Genomic DNA, 19982 nt, shown 5'->3' on the forward strand with positions numbered 1-19982 from the left:
TTTTTTCTTTGCCTCACCCTAAATGTTCTGGAGATATCAATTTTGTGATATTATTTTACCCTAATAAATAGCAAAAGAGAAATCTACTTACAGCCAATCAACATGACACAAATTGAAAAGATTTTCTCCGAATTGGTGTTAGGGGACACATTCCCAAATCCTACACTGGTTAAACTGCTGAAGGTAAAATAAAGTGCTGTGACGTATTTGTCTTTAATGGATGGTCCAGAACTTGAGTCACTGTCATTGTAACGTTTTCCAATTTGTTGTCCTAAGGAATCCAACCATCCGATTTTGTCGGTCAGGTAGGGCCTTTCTACATTCCCAATTGCATACCAAATGCAAGCCAGCCAGTGAGCAATCAGGGCAAATATGCACATTAAGAGCATTAGCACAGCAGCACCATACTCTGAATATCGATCAAGTTTCCGAGCCACTCGCACAAGACGTAGGAGTCGAGCTGTCTTCAGAAGACCAATTAATGTCGTTGTCTGTGGAGGTAAATGCTCATGGTCAGAAATAGTAAACAATTCAGGGTATGTTCCTGTGAAACTAAGTAGGCAGAAACAGGTTAAAACAATGTAGTAGCAATGAGGATAACTGTATTTTTGAATTAAGCATTTTTTTTTTTTTAATTTGACTTCTGCTTTGGAAAATACTTTGAAAGTTTGCATTATATTAATTTGGTACCTTGGCATGAAAGACCCATGAGACAAAGAATCTGTCTATCTTGTTTTATGCTCTCACCTAGTGCCTTGTACATCATGGGTACTCAGTAAGTCACTCATTCACTAACAAACATTCCAGTGTGTTACTGGTGTGCCTAGCAAGTGCCACACACTAGGATTAGAGTGTTGCACAAACATACATGGTCACATTCTAATAGAGACGGTTACTTAGCAGTAGACGAAGTGTTTTATCTAATGAAGAGAAACAAGGTCCATTGTTTATGGGAAGAGATAAATACTTTTAAAATAAATAATAAGATCATTTTAGACTTGAGAAGTGCCATGATAATAACAAAACAAAGTGATATGATAGAGGATGATCGGCGACATGGGTTAAAATGGGCATCACTTTAGAAATAAAGATCAAGGAAGGCCTTCCTGAGGAGCTGACCTTAGAGTTGAGAAAGAGTTGCATAATGAGAAGGAGCCAATTAAGCAGATAACTGCGAAACTTATTGGATGATTGCATGTATGCATTAGGCACTATACTTAAATGCATTGTTTTCTTCCAAAATGTGTTAAATTGATAAATTGTTTCTTGCTATCCCAATGATATTATGTATTTTGTTTTGGGGTATGATATGTGCAACTAATTACATGATTATTATTGACCAGGTATCTAACGATAGGACACTTCTATATAATAACAGAATACTTAACTGGTTGTTTGGACTGGAAATCTGAGAAGTACAAATTACAAGTTCATTTCTTAGGTTTTCTAAATAATGTCAACTATAAGTACTACATAATTCACAGGGCATATAATTATTCCATAGTTACATGGTGTTTACCAATCAATTATTGAGTCATTTTATCTGTTCATTGCTGGTGTTTATTTCACAAAGTGCATCCAAGTGGGTTAAAAACACTTATATTTTAATTAAAGAAACAATTCATGGCATAACTATCACCCTATATCTATTTATATTGACATGGTGGAAAAAGAGCACTGAATATCAAGAAAAACATTTTCATTAAAATGCTACAGTAAGTATTACATCTTTTCCCCTTGGTTATAATAGTCACAAGGGAAGGGGAGAGTCCTGAGTCTCTCCTGAATTCTTTAATTCAGTTGTTATAGGAACCCTCTCAAGGTGAGAGGGTTTGTGTAGTTGAGGTGTGCTTATCATAACTGGACTCCATTCTTTGCTTATTTTGGAATGTATGGAGAGGTGAGACGTCTCTATTTTCAATTCTAGGTTCTTATTTTTCAGGGTGCAGAAAAGAAAATATATTTTTTTGCTTTCACAAATTTAAAAGTGTATCTCTTCTCCATGAACAAACAGAGAGTTTCACTTAGCATTAGGTGGTTCCCTGGGAGAAAAGTCAACTTGCTACGATTTGTATTCTCAATATTTTAGCTTAGCAGTTATATTCCAGGACTTTAGAACAGACAAACTTATGCTTGAGTTCTGCTTCTATACCAGTGTGTCACCTAGGATAAATTACTTATTTAATCTCTAAGCATCAATTTTCAAGGTAAATGGGCATAATAAGGCTTATCTGACAAGGGTGTAGATAATACCTAATAAATGGTAGCTCTTCATGTTTTTATTTCAATATATCATACATTTTTATTTCCATCAGTAAGTAGAAACTTTATATTGTGAAATGGGTTGATAGAACTTACACACTTTCCAAATGCATTACCTAGATATCTGGAATCACAAATAGAGGTTTTTCAGCATTGGCCTTGCAGCCTCCACAGGAAATGGCAGAAATTTTAAAGATAAAAACTTCATCTGGATGCACTGACTGCTCATACTTTGGTAATAGGAATCACCCTGGTTCAAAACATCACCATTTCTACACTTCACAGCTTAAGTTTGTGTGTTTATTTTTCATTCCAGCCCTGTTGCCTATTTCCTCGTGTTGATAAATCAGAAATATTTGAGGATTATTACTCAAAATTTCTTGTCCTTGGAACAAAACTTCTTTCTGAATCTCAAAATAAATGAAATATAATTAAAATTCTCTAGGTATTTGGTTAATAAAGTATGATGCTTCAAAACAAATGAGCTGTTTTTATGACATGTTGTGATAATAAATACTAATGACTCTTATGGCTACAAAGATGGTAGAGTTAAAATGATTTATGATAGGAAAAAGAATCAAATCTACTGTGTATGCCACCCACCTCCTTTTTGCCCTCTTTCCACAGAAACTTCTGATGTTCCATCCAGAATTATATTAAAATGAGATAAAACCTAGATGACAGTAAGTTCTCTAAGCAGATAAATAAATATACCTTATAACACACAAGTGACATCTTTTCTAGACAAAGAAAATGAAAGCTTAAAAATGTGGCACATAATGAAGTCTCAACCTAATTCCATAAACACGAGTGAATGCTGACTTTAACAGTCAAAGCCATGTACCCAAGCATAACTATGTGTACTAGTTTGACAATATGACAAATGACTTGGCCTTATTTCTATTGTTATCGAGTTGCTGCTAACACATCTGAACATTCTTTCTCAGGTACAGTTGTGTACAGCACATCTTGTAGATGACACTTAGGATTGCAATAACTCTTCTTTTTCTAATTTAAATATCTCTTTAAAGATTAAAGGTGTTTTGAACCAGGTTGCACGACACAGAGAAATGATGGCACAACATAGAGAAATGGTTGCACCAAAATCTCAGAGAAAGCAGATTAAAGAATAATCAGTCTCTTCTTGCTGATTTGTTGGAGACTATTTAGTTCCCATTGTTTAGTTCAATGAACTATCTGTATTTTCTGCAAGTGAAAAATGACACCAATAATTTTCTAATAATATAATTGTACCGACATCAGAATTTGGCTAAATAAAATGTTTTCAGAGTGTGTTATTATCTTGCATCATATCTAATTTCATGTACTATCCAGACATATTATGGAAATCTATTTTTTGGGGGCTTTTCATTTTTTTAAACCCATCACGATAATTTTAAAAACAGTAGATGTAGAGAATTTTCTCAGATATTATTCCTCAGCTTTTCCCTGATATTATAAAAAATGTTGTCTATTTATTGTTACTTTTGGTAGAGATTCAAAAAGCATAAAAGCTCACTAGAGGTAAATGCTATTATTATGAAAGACAAACACATCGTGATAATAAATAAGATATAGAAAGAGGTGAACCATTTTACAGTGGATTTAAGCAAGGTACTTTGTTTTGTTACCCTGCCCATGAACCATAGCAAAGGGGACACAATAAACTCTAAGTCAAGTCTCCACCTCATCGATATCTATGTCATCTCATAACTCAACTTCTTAACTGTGATCGAATGATATTTAAAACTCTTTCTGCCTGAATACCACAGTAAAGAAAGTGTACTTATTTAGACTTTTATTTTCAATGGATTTTTTCATATTTTTAAAAATATAAAATGACTCCTCCTGGAAATTGACTTATTCAAATTTCTGGGTGGCTGATAAATTCTAATCCAGTTTCAATATTTTAAAAACTTATGCACATCCATAGTTTATGAAAGCCCTAGATACTTTATTATACTGAGGTAGAAGTTAATTTTCTATACTATGACTTTCTCAACTAAATTTTACTTAAAAGCTATATCTATACTCTAAAACAATTGCATCTTTGCAACTACATTAGGTAACAAACCCAGACACAAGAAGATTATGTGATTTTTTTTACTAGACATTTTACAGTAGATCAAGCAATAGTCTTTCCTAATACAAGTGAAATTCATTTTCAAGACCTGAAAATTGAAGAGATGTTTTCTTACCAGCATTAAACAACTCACTACTCAAAAATAAATGTTGCTAAGTTTAAGTTGAGAAAGCCTCATCAGTAAGAGAAAATCTTATGCTCAAGAATTTTCCAAAATAATTTTGAAAAATAATTCTACTTTATAGTAAGCATTCTCAAGACTCTCACATTTAAAATACTTTATTTCAGAGGTTTACTCTCTAAAATCTTTGCCTACTGTAAGTAGATAGAATTATTCTTTTATAAAAGAGGAAATGTAAGTATGCGATCTTTGGCTTCATCTACAGGTTGATAAAGTAAATTGTCACTGAAATTTTCTACTTAATCCATCATTATGTCTTGTTTGTCAGGAAATATTTGGGGTATAAGAGGGCAAATGAGATCATTTAGTGACTAATAGTTTTCATAACTTCACACTAATGTTTTGGTTTATATTTCATCTCAATTGACTCTATGCTCTGGTACATGGATACACCATTCAATGAATTATTTACCAATAAAACTCAATATTAAAACTAGTTTCTAGTCTTTTGTTTAAGTCATACTATTTCAATATTTCTAAGGACACATTCACTAATACAATCAAAGATCTACATTTTGAGTGTGTAAAAAACAGTGGTGGGGGAGATCACCTAGCTTATTTTTTCTTTATTTATACCAAACCTCACAATTTCCTCTACTGACTGTGGCTTTTAAAGAGAAGAAGAATGCACAGCTTCCCTGGGAAACGTCACCCCAGTATTAAACTATACTGTTGAGACACTTTTATTTTTATTTTGTTTTATAATTAATATTCTATTTTGCTGCAATGTGAACTCACTTTCTCTTTCTTACAGTAACATGGAAAACTTGTCATCAAATGATTCTAAATAGTAGTATGCAAATGTTACAGTAAATAAATGATTATGGATGTTATATTTTTAAGATAGGAATTTGACTTATTTTGAGAAGTATTTAACCAAAAACTGTACTTTATGCCATCTCCAGAAAATTCTAGTCAATAGATCACGTATAAATGATGACTAAATGATCGACAATGCAAAATAATTTTTTTTGATGGAATGTTCTTATCTCTTACTTGATGTTCCACAAATTTTTGGAGGCATGACCAATAGCCTCAAATATAAGCCAATGCAAACCTCTGCCATAACTCCCAAGAAATAGCTAAAGAGAGACACAGTTAATGTGTAGACACATATTCACAATCAGGTCTTCAAAATATGCTTTGTTATTTAAATTTGAACATGAGTATGTCTGATGTTTTAGAAATTCACTTGTAACAAACTAATGACAACTATTGTAGAGATCAGGTTCAGAGAGAATGCTGACAAGATGATCAAAGTTTTTACACGAGTGCCTGCTGTTTTTCTTTGTATCCATTTCATGATTCATCAATCAGACTAATGAAGTAAACATCGATGTGAGCAGAAACTCCTCTTTCCTATTAAAACTTTCCCTCAAAGAGCACTGTATTTATTTAGGTTTAAAAGGTCTTACCTGCATTCATGATTCATGAAAAATAACGGGTAAGTGTGAAAGAAGAGAGGTCAACAAAGCAAGTAATTAAAGAATACCAATTTTCAGGGGTGGAAGAGGTTAATGAAGCATTTAACTAAACAGAATGCTCTAGATTCTAACTGTTTATATCTCTGAAAGTAAGATTTGCCACACATAAGTAAACTATAGGAAAATTTGAGGCGGATAATGAAAAGTTGACTTCCTGGAGACTAAGCCAGTATTGTTCCTTTGCATCAATGATATGAAGATAATTTGTTATGGATGACATGCTGTTTGATGATGCAAAAATTAAGAAATATATAAAGAATCTTTTTCTTAGTCTATCTGGATGACATTAACATCAGGAAGATAATGACATAGGCAAGGCCAGTTATTGCCGGTATTCATTTTCTTCAACATGTTTTTTAACATTATAGAAGAGCCTTTAGTTATTCACAGGTGATTTGTATTTTAGACTAAAATTTTTAAATGATTATTTTGAAAATATGAGCAATTCTGCTCATATAGCTGCTTTAGTAAAAATGTATATGCCAAGCTATCCTCAGCATTGTTAACATATATGTTTTATAGGTAAAATAATTTCCAAAATTTGAATAGTTTTTCTTCCCCAGGGTTGAATGTAAATAAAATTAAAATGTTATGGTAGCTTACAATTTAGGGAAATTGTCAAGGAAGACATTAATATTTAATTGACATTGACACAATTTCTCTAAGGTCATCCATGATGCTATGATGCCTAGAAAAAAATTAATAACTCAGTTAAAATTAAGCAATTAAGAAATCATGACCGATCTTACATTTAGTTGAAAACCACTCCTTCATTTATTTATTTATATACTTATTGTGTAGGAATATTCACTTTTGAGCATATGAAAGCTTTCTCCTGGACTTCTCCTTTGTCCCAGGTAAGACCACTGAATCTGGTATATCTAAACAGTAGAATCATTCCTGCAACTTTAAAAAATTTGAGTTTCAAGGCTTTACTTTCGACCTACTGAATATAAATCTCCAAATTGTTTTATAATTTCCACACGGAAATTGGTGCACGGTCCTGCTTAGAAGCACTGATCCAAACAAAGCAGGGCATGATCATATCTAATTTTTAATTTAATGCATTTCATTTCTTTTTCTTATACTCACATATATATCTTTCTAGTTCATGTGGTGCCCTATCTGCTATCTGTACTGGAATGGCTAATAAGCACCTAAAACTTAACATGGTCCAAACAAAATTTCTCCCCTAAAATGCATCTTCTTCTTTCCAGGTTATTCTCACCTGGATAAATGTGTGACAATCTGCCCTGCCCTGCCCAAATGTTTCAAACAAGAAGAAAGAAAACAATAATATCTTTGAAGCATCGTTAATTCTGCTTTTCTCTTTCTCCTCGAACAATATTTAATCCATCAACACTTTCTCCTCTAATATATTCTAAATGTATCTACTACTCACTTCTCTTGCCACCATATAGTCCAAACCGTTGTTGTTTGTCCCTCCTACATTGTAGCAAAAGCTTAAAAGCTCAAAAGTGGGTCCCTTGCTTCTACCCTGACTAAATTGTTGGCAGATATTGGTCATGATTAATATGGTAACATGTAAGTTTTTAAAGGAGGACTATATTAAGAAAAAGGGACTTTCATCTGAAAGTCCAGAAAGAATCCAGAAAGAAGAAGAGAAGTAACCTTTGGCAAACAATGACTACATGCCTATTCTGTTTTAAAAGTTAAAAGAATTTACTTATCACCAGTTTACAGAAACGAAATAAAGTCATAAACAAGTTAAATATCTTGCCAAAATACAGCAAGTAAGTGGCATAGAGGAGAATCAAAGCCAAGTCTGTCTGACTGCAAAGCCAGAATCCTTCACATATCATATTACATCTTAAAAGAGTGAGGAGTGGCTTTGGGAACCTGGGAAATCCATGAAATCATATAGAAGTGGAGGACTGGCACTGTTTTCTCACAGGCAAACTTCACGTTTTCCTTAATGCTACATGAGAAAAGTAATCCAACACCATTTTTCCCAAGACTATTTCAACCTTTACCAATGTGAATCACAAATTTTCTCATTTCAGCTCCTTACGAGGCCCGGTTGAAACAGTGATTTTTCTGAATTACGTATTTTTAGTAAATTTTATTATTTCAAATGATATAGTAACTGATATTAAACTAATTAAGTACTGCATCCTAGAAGTTCTACCTTAATGGTTATAATCAGCATATTCAAATATGCTCTGGTTTGTTATTGATTAAATATCATCAATTGATCAACTTTCTCTAACAATCTTATTTGTCTATTTATTTGTTTAACCATTCTTTCATTTTACTAAACTGAAATTTAACTCAGTGTACATATTTTATATTTTGAAAGAGTGAGGTTTTACTTTATTGTTTATTAATAAGTACTTATTTGGTGTAATTACATGGATTATCCATTTTAAGAAACTCATAGAGATAAATATAGATAAAGAAGTATTTCACTTTCTTATTTTTAGTTAAAAAGTTAGGAGTATCTAACATTAAAAGTTAACTAGTTTAACAGCAGTTGAAGTCCCCCCCACCCCCATAAGAGTTTCACATTTATTACCTCTTAGGGTCTCAAATTAAAACAAAACAGAACAAAACAAAACAAAACAAAACTTAGGAGGTGAAGTAATATCATCATCCTTATAAATGAGGAGAGTCGAGCTTGAGATTTTGTCTAAGGTTTGCAGAATCCAGAAAGAATGTTCCATTGTCCTGCTCTTAACTGAACCACAGTTTAAAGGGTGCATTCTGTATGAAAGCATTTACTTCTAAGCCTGCTTGACAGAGGAGGATTCTCTTGTATGGAGGCCTGAATAGGTCAGGAAGCTACCATCTGCAGAGGAGATTTTTGATATCCACTCTCTTCTTGGGGAAAAAAAAAGATGCCGAGGGGCTCAGAGGGGTAAAAAAGATATTTAATTGTTAAAATTCCGCATATCGAAGTTATCTTTCTCAACTAACTCCCTTAGACCTACTTTCACACCTTCTGTAAATTTTTCCATTATAGAATTCGAGAGTCTATGGTCATGCTACCCTGAACACGTCTGATATCGACTGATCTCGGAAGCTAAGCAGGGTCAGGCCTGGTTAATACTCCGATGGGAGAACACCTAGGAAGACCAGATGCTGTAAGTGTAAAAAAACCAAAAAAAAAAACAACTAGAATTTAGGAAACTTATTTACAATAAAAATTAGTGGTAATTAAAGGGAGGAGACTTTAGGAGAACTTAATTTCTTTTGGATCAAAGAACTCTGAGAATCTGATTAAAGTTACTCTCTATCAAGAAAATGCACTTTACATATCTCTGTCAGATTTTCTTAAAGTCTCCAGCTTTATAAGATAATTGGAACACAATAACTTTTTTATAACCTAGATGTTATTTAAGAGAAATAGTTTTGAACAAAACATTTCAGAAGATGCCTCTTCCACATAATTTGAACATAAAACAAGTTCCTGTTGTTTCAAACCACAATTTTGAATTAAGAAAGAAGCACCTTCATCTTTGACAGTTTTATATGCACAAAGTTAATATGTAGTGATTTTTTATCCTGGGAATGTGCTATAGAAGAATTTTCTCAAAGTTTAATTTTTGGTTAAAGAACAAGTAGTCTTTGGAATCTCTTAGCAAAAATACAAAGAATTGTGAATTATTTGCAATGGCAAATGGTTTCATTTCATTTTATAACATTTCCAACTAAACATGAATTTCATCTGTGAGATATACAAAGTTTGTAAAGCAACTGCTTTTTTTTTTTTTGTGGTTTAAATAAAGTCACTTTTAAAATTGCAATATTTTAGAAAATAAGATTCTTAAGCAGCTCTTACCTCATCAGAACCAGATCCAAAAATTAGCAAGTCAAAAGGAATTGCTGCAACCATGTCAATCAGGAACCAGCCTTTGAAGTAGTGTATTGCTATTTTGGCAGGATCACTTACCACTTCCTCATTTTGATTTACATATGTTGTTCTGAAGTTTATTAGAATATCTATAATAAACATAATATCCACAATCAAGTCTACTACATTCAAAGGGCTACAAGAATAGCCACATTCTCTTCTTTTCTGTTCTTCTCTGTCATTGAGGAGAAAGGCGGCAGAGTAGGGAGTGAATATAGCAGTGTATATGACCAACAGTAAAATAAGCCAATCCCAGACTGCTTTGAAAGGACTGTAGTGCAATATTGTAAACTTGTTGATGCGTGGCGTCTGCAGTTTATATTCTGGCAGGACATCTGCTCCTAAAGAGAGAACCTGAATGTAGAAAAGAAAATCATACACTATATAAAAATGTCATTATTAAATCCCCAAACCTATAAAAACATTAAGATAGTTATACAACAAAATCTGTTAGAAAGGATTCACTTAATTGAATTCACTAATTGTGAAGTATTATGAAAAATACATACATTTGAAGAAACCCACATAAGCCCCCATGAGTATATTTGACTCCAGAAAACCTCATTAGTGTTTCTTGATAAATATGATTTTCAGTGAAAAATAATACATATTGTCACTGAGATAGCAAATAATGGTTACTAGTTCCTTTGGAACATAGTACTACTCAAAAAAACACAGCTGTTTTTAGAAAAATTATGAAATCAGTTTGGATCCATGGTCATATTTAATTTATATATATTTAATTTGCATATATTTAATTTAGAATTAAAACGATAAATTAAACCCAACTAATTCAAATATTTATTAAAATCTTCCCACCTGCAATCTGTTTTTAACATTTTAAAAAAGGCACATGAGATTAAAATAAACATAAAGTAGTCTTTTCCTAAAAGGTAGAGAGAATATTTTATGTTCTGATATAAATATGCTTTTACATGAACTCTTTTATCCCATTTAATGAATCCTGAAGAGAGAACGGTGCTAGGAGATGTTCAGAATATTAATCTGGAAATGTTGCAAGGTTTTTAGCCACCAAAGAGTACTTAAACTCTTAAGACTTATTCTACTTAATAAGGCATTGGGTAGACTAAAATAGTTCATCTTCCAGAGTCTTAGTTTATCTGAAAAAAATGAGAGTTAAACTCGAATTGTGATCCTACTCATTAGATAAATTTATGAGATAAATTCGTTAGATACATGTGTGATTTTAAACCAAGTTTTGTTGAGCAAAGTTCAAAGCAAATTGATTATCTAGCTACCCAGGAAATGTAATTAGCCTTAATATACAGGTTTTAAAGAAAAGGCATTTTTAAAGAAGGTGGTGGGTTGTTACCTTATATTCTGAATATGCCACATATGCACGATGGCCCTATTTCTAAGTTAATTTCACTAAGTTTTCTTCGACCAAATTCTTTTAAATACAGCTAATCTATCATCAGTTTTTGCGGCATGACTCTCAGAAATTTTCCCATTGGTTAGTTAGTCAAAGAGTGTTATTTCTGTGTTCTTGGTGATTCTACCCATGTAGGTTTTAACTTGATTATAACAATGAACTATCTTAGGCAGAGTTCACTTTTTTATTTTCATTGTCATATCTCATACCTATTTTCCCCTACATATAAGTTACCATTCCTAGTTTAACAAGAACTTGAGAAGTTAAATAACAAATCCAAATGAGGTACTATGTGACGTTTAAATATAACAAAAGAGTTTAATTAAAATGGGCATAGCTCTTTTTAGATAACAGCTAAACTGACTTAACTAGCTTTGAAAAAAGTAATAAAGAACCCAACCAGTTTTTCAGACCAGAGTAAATTTGAACTGCCAGTATATGGAGAAAATAGTGCTTTATTTTAAGCTTTTCTGAAAAACGGCAATTAATTATTAATAAAAGAGAAATAGAAAATAAAGTGATTTCATTGTTTATGAAATACTAACAATCCTCAGAATCCAAGATTTATATCTACATCTATAGCTTTAGCTATATCTGATTTCCAAAATCTAAATAAGAATAATGTTTGTATAATATATTAATTGAAAGTGCAGACTGATAGAACTCTGATCCTGTTATTCTTAGTACAGATAGCTAGTGTATGATATTTTGGTCTCCAAAGAATGGGTCATGTTTTGAGATGTCATTGTGTAATGTCCCTTTCTCAAAACCTAGGGACTACTCGGAATGTAGAAAGTAAACTCCAAAACCTTATTTTGGCTCTCAAAGTCATCTAAAATATGGACTTTCTTTCCTGTTTCTTATGCACACAGTATACTGTAACAAGACGACTAAAATTTTTGAGCTGCTCAGATCTCCCAAATCTCTGAACTCACAAATTTCTCTTATTAAAAAAAGGTATATAGTTATTCAAACAGGACAAAAAAAAAAAGTCATTTTTAAAGGCAAGAATATTTGTCTGAGCTTGCTTCCTGCTTAAGTGACATGCTTCTGATACCAATCTCCTATATGAGGCAATCTAAATCTCGTTTTAGTAGATGTATATTAAATGGCATACAGCACCTTGGAGCTTCCCCTGAGAAGTGAAAATGGTAGATGGAATTCTTTCCATTGCATATCTGCAAATATTCATTTAACATTAGATGACAACTATATTAAGAACTGGAGAATGAAAAATTGGGAAGACACTATCTCTGACATCTATTGGGAAAGACAGATGTGCAGAAAAACGAGAGCTCTGCTGAGGACCAGTTGGCTCAGTTTCTGGGGTTGGTGGTGGCACTGATGGGGGTGGGTCTCCATAGAAGACTTTTAGGAAAAGATAGCACTTGAACTGAGATTTTGAGTGGGAGGTAGAAAAGAATGCAGCTGAGGGATGAGGATATTGCAAAGGAAACAAAATATTACAGGTAGAGGTAACAGAATGAACAAAGTCAGGGAGGCATGAAATAATGTGTTGTGTCTCGAAGAATTAGAAGCTGCCTTCTATTGCTGATGGATAAAATGCAAGGAACGTAGTGGTGGAGGATGGCAGTGAAGACGGACAGTGACAGGCCATGAAAAATCTAATGTGACATGACAGAGAGCTCAGACTTTCTCCCTTAGGTCAGGGTTTCTCACACTTGAATAAAATACAGACTTCTTTTAGGGGAAAAATACTTACTGCAGAACCCCAATGATGATTTATATTATTTTTATTTATAATGTTAGGTAAATATGTAAAAAATAAAACTAGATTAAAACTTTTTATGCTTGTACCTCTTAATATGTCTGTCATAGGCTGAATTGTGTACTCGCAAAAGATATGTTGAAGTCCTAATTCCAGGTACCCGTCAATGTGACCTTATTTGAAAACAGGGTCTTTGAAGATGTAATCAAGTAAAGATGAAATCATAGTTGATTGGAGTGGGTCTTGATACAATAATTGGTGTTCTTACACAAGGAGGAAAATTTGGGTGCAGAGACACAAAGACACACAGGAAGAAATGCAATGTGACAATGGAGGCAGATATAGCTACAAGCCACGGAACACCAAGGATTGGTGGCAGCCACTGGAATCTAGAAGAAAAACATGGTACAGATTCTCCTTCAGAGCCTACAGAAGGAATCAGCATTTCTGATACCTTGGTTTTGGACTCCCAGCTCCCAGAAATGTGAGAGAATAACTTCTATTGTTTTAAGCCACCTGTTTTTTGATATTTTGTTATGGCAGCCCTAGAAAACTAATAAAATGGCAAAAAATAAAATAAATAGGTTACAAAAATATTTGCAAAACCAGTGAATTCAAACTATGATCACTAATTCAATATTTGACACATCTATAGGTCAAAAATGACTCAATATTTGACTGTGGTTTTGATCTGTGTGGTTTGATCTAATAGGTAAAATATTTTTCTCTAACTATGCCTTTTTGTAAAAGTATGTTGTCAAAATACTATTACAAACTTCAAAGATTTTATTACTATTTTATGATAATCTAACCTAATCTTTAATTCAAATTTTGCTCCTATGAGGCTAGGCTTTGAAAGCCAATATAAATTATGTTACTTGATACTCTATAAAAGTGTTTTTCATTCAAAGTTCAATTTTGGTTTGGGGCATTATTGAATTCTACATTAAGTGATTATCTAATCAAATTATTTTTGGAACTGGGTTCAGAACGGTAGTTCATTTGTTATATTCCAACATATTTATTGATAGCAAACCATTAAAATGTATGTACAACAATGAAGCATGTTTTGAAAGTAGATTTCTAGTAATTGATATGGTACTAAACGTTATGGTACAAGTTGTTTTGATTTCTGCATGGCTATGCCAATGTTATATGATCACTCAATTCTTTCGTGGATTTTACTGGCCAAATGACTTCAACGACTTTTATTTATACAGCATATTAGCATCACAAGGTCTCATTGTAAATCCAAAAGCACTCATAGGCATGAAAGTCAGGTAGATATCAGCACTCTGTTGTTAAGTGATTATCTTATTGATTCAAAAGTTTATTATACTGCTTTAAGTTTTCACCAAGATACAGGATTTTTAAAAGATTTTCCAGGAGAACTCATGGCCATTTGAGAATATTCCTTTCCATGGATATCAGTTTGAGAATTGTTAAAGGTTACTAGACAGAGAAGGCAAGGTGGCCAAATTTAGTTTTAAATAAATGTGTCTGGAATGGAAGAGAAACCAAAGAGGGGCAGACCAGAGACTTAGAGATCAATTATAACTTTGGTACTAAGAAAGAAAAATGCAAGCGACATCAGGAAAGCCTGCACTAGAGACCAGGTGGCAGAGATGGAGAGGAGGAATACATCTGAGAAATAAGTGCCTCTCAGGGTATAAGGATGTGAAGTAGGAAAAACATTTGTTTCTTTATGGTTTTAATAATGAGTCTTATTAGAGGCAATTATGGTAATATAAATATCTGAAGGCTCAACCGAGTTTGGAATAAGGGAAAGAGCCTCAGATGTTAAATCTGAAGACCTGGGTTTGAATTCTAGATATAATTTTTCTGGTAACTCATTTAATCTAATTTGATCTCAGTTTCTTTTCATATGAGTGATGGGGATAGTAACCTTTGCCTAGATCACCTATCTATATGGAGTTATCATATCACATCAGATAATTTCTGTAAAAGTAGTTGATAAATTGGAAATATTTACATAAGGTAATTTCATTAAACCAAAAACATTTATGAACCAATTGGAGAAAGTCAAATACTGACTGTACATTGATAATATTAAGGAGTTGTTTTAGTTTTCTAAAACAATATAGTGCCTTCATAGGGCTAGTTGGAAGACTGGGTTCACTCAGGATTCTGGAATGACTATCTCTCTCTCTCCCTTCCTGCCTTCCACATACACATACACACATACACACACACACACACACACACACACACACACACACACACACACACACACACATATAGAACTGCTCCATATGGTTGCTTCAGCTGGTTAGTAAGATATCTTCTGTGGAGGCTCAGTATTCACAAGAGAGTAGAACATCTAGTCCTGTTAATGTGAAGATCTGAAATTAGTACAGCATCACTTCTGCCATACTCTATTGGCCAAAGCAGTTACAGACCAGCCCAGATTCAGTAAAATAAAGGAAAAGTCTTTACTTCTTGATAAGAAATGCCATATGTGGGGAAGAGAAGAAATCATTTGTGGCCACCTGAGAGATAAGCTACCATCGGAATTATTGGCAATCATTGTTCTTAGGTACATGATGATGATATTGTGATTATGTTTTTTTAAAAAACAAATCCTTGCCTTTTAGGGGTTCATAGTGAAATATTTATGAGTGAATGATACAAAATTTGAGATTTTCTTCATCATCCAGAGAGGGGGAATTAAAAAGAGAAAGAATATCTGTTTATATGCAACAATATTAGCTGTATGTTGATTTTATTGAACTGGATGATAGGTATATACTATTATCTCTATTTTTATAATATGTTTAAAAGTTTCACAATAAGAAATTAAAAAAAAGAAAAGAATCTTAGAATCTCATCCAGAAAGGTCTAAGATATTTGAGGAAGTAATTTCTTGATGGAAAAAGGGACTGGGTCGACAAACACATCACAGAGGCTCACTTCTATAAGAATTGAGTTGGTTTCTTATTAGACAAGTTTGGATTCTTTCATTATAGTTTGATATAGGGAGTATGTTTTTGCATTTTTTCCAAAGAACTACCACTAAATGCAATGTTTATGTTGTTTAATGTCATTTTTGTAAATATATGCATTATACATTCCTTTTTATAATTCATGTCTAGGAAACAACTGATTTCTCTTCAAAGATTTCATCTCTTTTTTCTTTTAAAAATGACAACTAAAGAGTTGTTTAATTAATTGTAGTTTCTTTTTTCTCTCTTGCAGAAAACTATATGAGTTTAGAATTTTTATACAATTATTTATATTTCTCTTTACATTGTTATAATAGTTCTATTTCCATTTTAATGGTCTAAATGCATATGTCTTTTATAATATCACCTTATACTTCTTTGGAAATGGGATAAATATATAAATCATAAGTTCCGAGTAAGTTAAAATTAATCATAAAAAAGTTTTGAAGCCACTGTTGAAAATGAAATATTAGATAGGGAAATATTTGTTTTAAAAATGTGACTAGGATTCTAAAGGGTCCATGATTAAAATGAAAAAGGCTGCTACATAGTCTATTTCCTTAAGAGAGCCAACTTCTCTCACATACTTGAGAAATAACATACTTTAGAAAGATAAAACATGATTAATTGAACTATTATAAGGATTTGCTTTTAAGAGAGAAAAAAAGAGTGGTGGGGGGAACCTCACTGTATAAAAAAGGGGTACTCCATGGTCTCCAGAAAGACATTTCTATTTTTTCTCTCCTGAAACCACCAATTAAATGTACAGTTTAATACAGCCTAAAATATGGTTCTCTTTACCAATTACAGTTTTTCTCCTTGCTAGCAAGTTGCTATTTGTTTAACCTCTAGCAGTTAAGTGTTATATAAGACCAAAATCCTTAAATGAAACAGCACTATTTATTCAATGAAGATCTACTGTGAAAATTTTGTGTGAACACCAGGATTAATAACTACTCTTCTCTTCTGAAAAGTGCAATAGGGAACGATTAAGTCTTCTAAAAGATTATACAGTACTTTTGGCAGCTGTTAAAGCCACACTGAGGTGTTGGTAGAGCCTGCTCATCTGTTATTTATCCTTCACTCAGGACCTGAAGTTAACTAATAGGCTAGCTATATTTTTAACAATTGGAAAAAGTAGTCAGCAACAAAATGAATCAGATGGAATATATAGCATCAGGAGAGATTTAATTCCCCTGGCTTTTCAGAAGATAGTTTGAGAAATACAGCAAAACATGAGTAATAATTGAAACAGGCAGTCCAATGGCTAATTACCCAGATGTTTAAATTAAAAGATAAGGATTCACACAATAAATCTGTCACGAAAGAAGTTTTTTTTTCAAAATAGATAAAATATTAAAATTAGGTAGTAAAATCCCTGTGGCATTCTGTATTGAAATAATTTTCTAAGGCTTAGATTAAAGTAGACATTTAGTCATTTCTGTGTGCGTGCACATGTGTGTGTTTGTGTGTGAATGTTGGATTGAATTAGGATGATTGAGTGATTTTGTAAAAATAAGAGTTATCTAGGTTCAGCTAAATGTCACGTTTAGTATTTTGTTTTGTTTGTGCTATATATACCTTACTAATATGAAAAATATTAGCTTCTTAAAATATGTGACTCAGTGTAAGAGAAATAGGTTAGATAATATCTTAAGCATTTATAATATTCATAAATTACTTCAAATATGTACATATGTAAAAATAACAGTCTCTTCCAGAGCCATAAACTCTGAGCTTCCATACCAATCGTCAGCTGGAGAGTGGCCTTGGCTCTGGCCTCCCTCCCGTGTGCCAGGCTGATCTGAAAATCTTGCAGCACCACCTTGTTGCTGATATCAGATGTTCTCTGGCCTAATGTTTGCTTGCTTGCTTCCTCTCTCCTCTTTCTTTTCTCATAGAAACTGAACACATGCAACTTTTTCTCCATTTCTTTTATCTTTGTTTTACAATTGATCTAATTTAAGAAAAAGTGGAATTTACAAAAAGAAGCACTAAGCACACTAGTGTAAAAGTAAACCTTTACAAAGCTTTTCAAAAGTGCAAATGACTGAGGAATAGGCTTAAGGATGGGAGAGGGAAATAAAGGCTAGGACGATTCGAGGTAGATGTGCCGGGTACCAATAGGAGGCAGTGCCTGGGCGAGAGAAAGTCTGAGACAGAGCTTCCGAGATGCGTGGAGCTTGAGGTTTCATCCCACAGAAGCAGTGGCTGAAGTTCTGAAAAGTGGATTCATTTGCCAAAAGAGTGTAAAGAGAAAGAGAAAGAGAATCCATTGGCAATAACTAAAATGTGGGGTGGAGAGAAAAAGCAAAATAAGAATCCTGGGGCTTAGCACAGTACCTAAAATATACATAGTAAGGACCAAAATAGTTGTTGAATGTTTGTAGCTTAAAGAAAACGACAATAATGGAGATGGCAAACAGAAAAGTCATGAGAAAGGATTATGACAGAGGTAGCTGCTGTGCACCAAAATTTGTTCTATCTTCCATGGAGTGGAGTTGTTGCTAGAATATGTCCACCTAGTTAAAAACTGTATTTCCTAGTCCCATTTGCATCTAGGTAGGGCCATGTGTCTGAAGAGTAGCACTTTTCAGCTGAAGCCTTCAAGAAGCAGGTGTGTCTTTCCCTGTTCTCTTTTCCCTTTTACTTCATAAAGTCAGATGTTTCCGAAGTTTCAGGTCCTGAAGTCTTATGGGTTGGCGGAGCCTCTAAATGTAGGAAATCTGGGTCACTAAATTACCAAGAGGAGGAAAATCACTCATTGCACAGGAATGTCAGCTTCTGCTATTGCTTGAGCATGAAATATACTTTAGGGATATGCCACAGTGATACAAGGGTTTTTAGTTACAGCAGCTAGCACTACTCTAATAGTTGGATCTTTGATAAGACAAAGAACTTGAAAAAGCAGGAGAGAAACATCAAGTCCCTAGCTTATCTCTTCCCCTGCTCTTCCTTGAGGTTTAGTTTAATAAAGTTGCATGACTGGTGTTAACAGTGATAGAATGTCAATGTGTAAAAGACTACTGGAGCCACATCTTGATTTTAGACTTTTAGCCTCTAGAACTGTGAAAGAATAAATATCCGATGTTTTAAGCCATCCGGTTTGTGGTAATTGGTATGGCAGCCCAGGAAACTAAGACACTGCTATTGTTTATTCCACTCTACAGATATGAAAAGCGAAGTTAAGTTTTCCCAAGGCTGTCTGGTTTCATAAGGCCTACATACTTATCTATAGCAGCACACTAGTATTCAATTCATTTCTACAAGGGGATAAAGCCTATGCTTTCTTACCATAAATGCTGTTTTCAGAAAAAGAAATTATTTTATAAGGGTCTGTGTGAATGTTTTCATAGTTATCAAAATTCTTTTAATAAAATCCTTATCACATATGGCAAAATAATTAATAAATAGAATTATAGAATTATGTAGAACTACTTCTTGCCAAGAGCATAAGTGCTAGTTGCTGGGATGAACACACATGTGTAGGACATAGGAAGAACAAAATAGAAATGTTAGATGGCCATAGTGAGCACCAAAATAAAAATAAAGACAATTTCCACTAACAAAAATCTATATTCTGCTAAATATTGCTGAACAGGCCAGACGCTGGACTGAGATGGCCCTGTTACATATCCCAGCTCTGCCATGGCCAATTAAAAACTCTTCCTGGGCATCAGATTCCTTAGACAGTGATATCCATCCCATAGACAACTGCGTACTAGGTAAGAGAACAAATGTATAAAGTTTCACAGATTATCCCTGTCTTATAATAAATACTCAATAGGTAAGTATTACTATTATAATTTTAGCACATTTAACTTGAACAACTCAATATTAAAATACAAATAACATTCAATATCAATTATAATTATTTACTGAACACTGTTCTCTGATGTGACCCTTGGATTAAGTTAATTATGTGAAGAAAAGATAACAGAAGACAGATGGTAAGGTTCTTGGTTTTGCTGGTAAGAGCGAAATTTTTCCGATTATGAATATCTCAGTTATGC

General features: G+C 33.2%; 1 protein-coding gene across 1 annotated transcript in view; it reads right to left on the minus strand.

Annotated features, from left to right (window-relative positions):
• Nucleotides 1-19982, minus strand: part of KCNH7 (potassium voltage-gated channel subfamily H member 7) — a 399182-nt gene that overhangs the window by 54013 nt on the left and 325187 nt on the right. Inside the window, exons 7-8 of the mRNA XM_039855541.1 lie at nucleotides 9813-10238; nucleotides 92-491 (exon numbers count right to left, since the gene is read on the minus strand). Coding sequence (XP_039711475.1) covers nucleotides 92-491; nucleotides 9813-10238 — 826 coding nt within the window. The remainder of the gene's footprint in view (nucleotides 1-91; nucleotides 492-9812; nucleotides 10239-19982) is intronic.

Source organism: Pteropus medius, unplaced genomic scaffold (genome assembly GCF_902729225.1).
Source record: "Pteropus medius unplaced genomic scaffold, Ma_sr-lr_union100, whole genome shotgun sequence".
Taxonomy (NCBI): Eukaryota; Metazoa; Chordata; class Mammalia; order Chiroptera; family Pteropodidae; genus Pteropus; species Pteropus medius.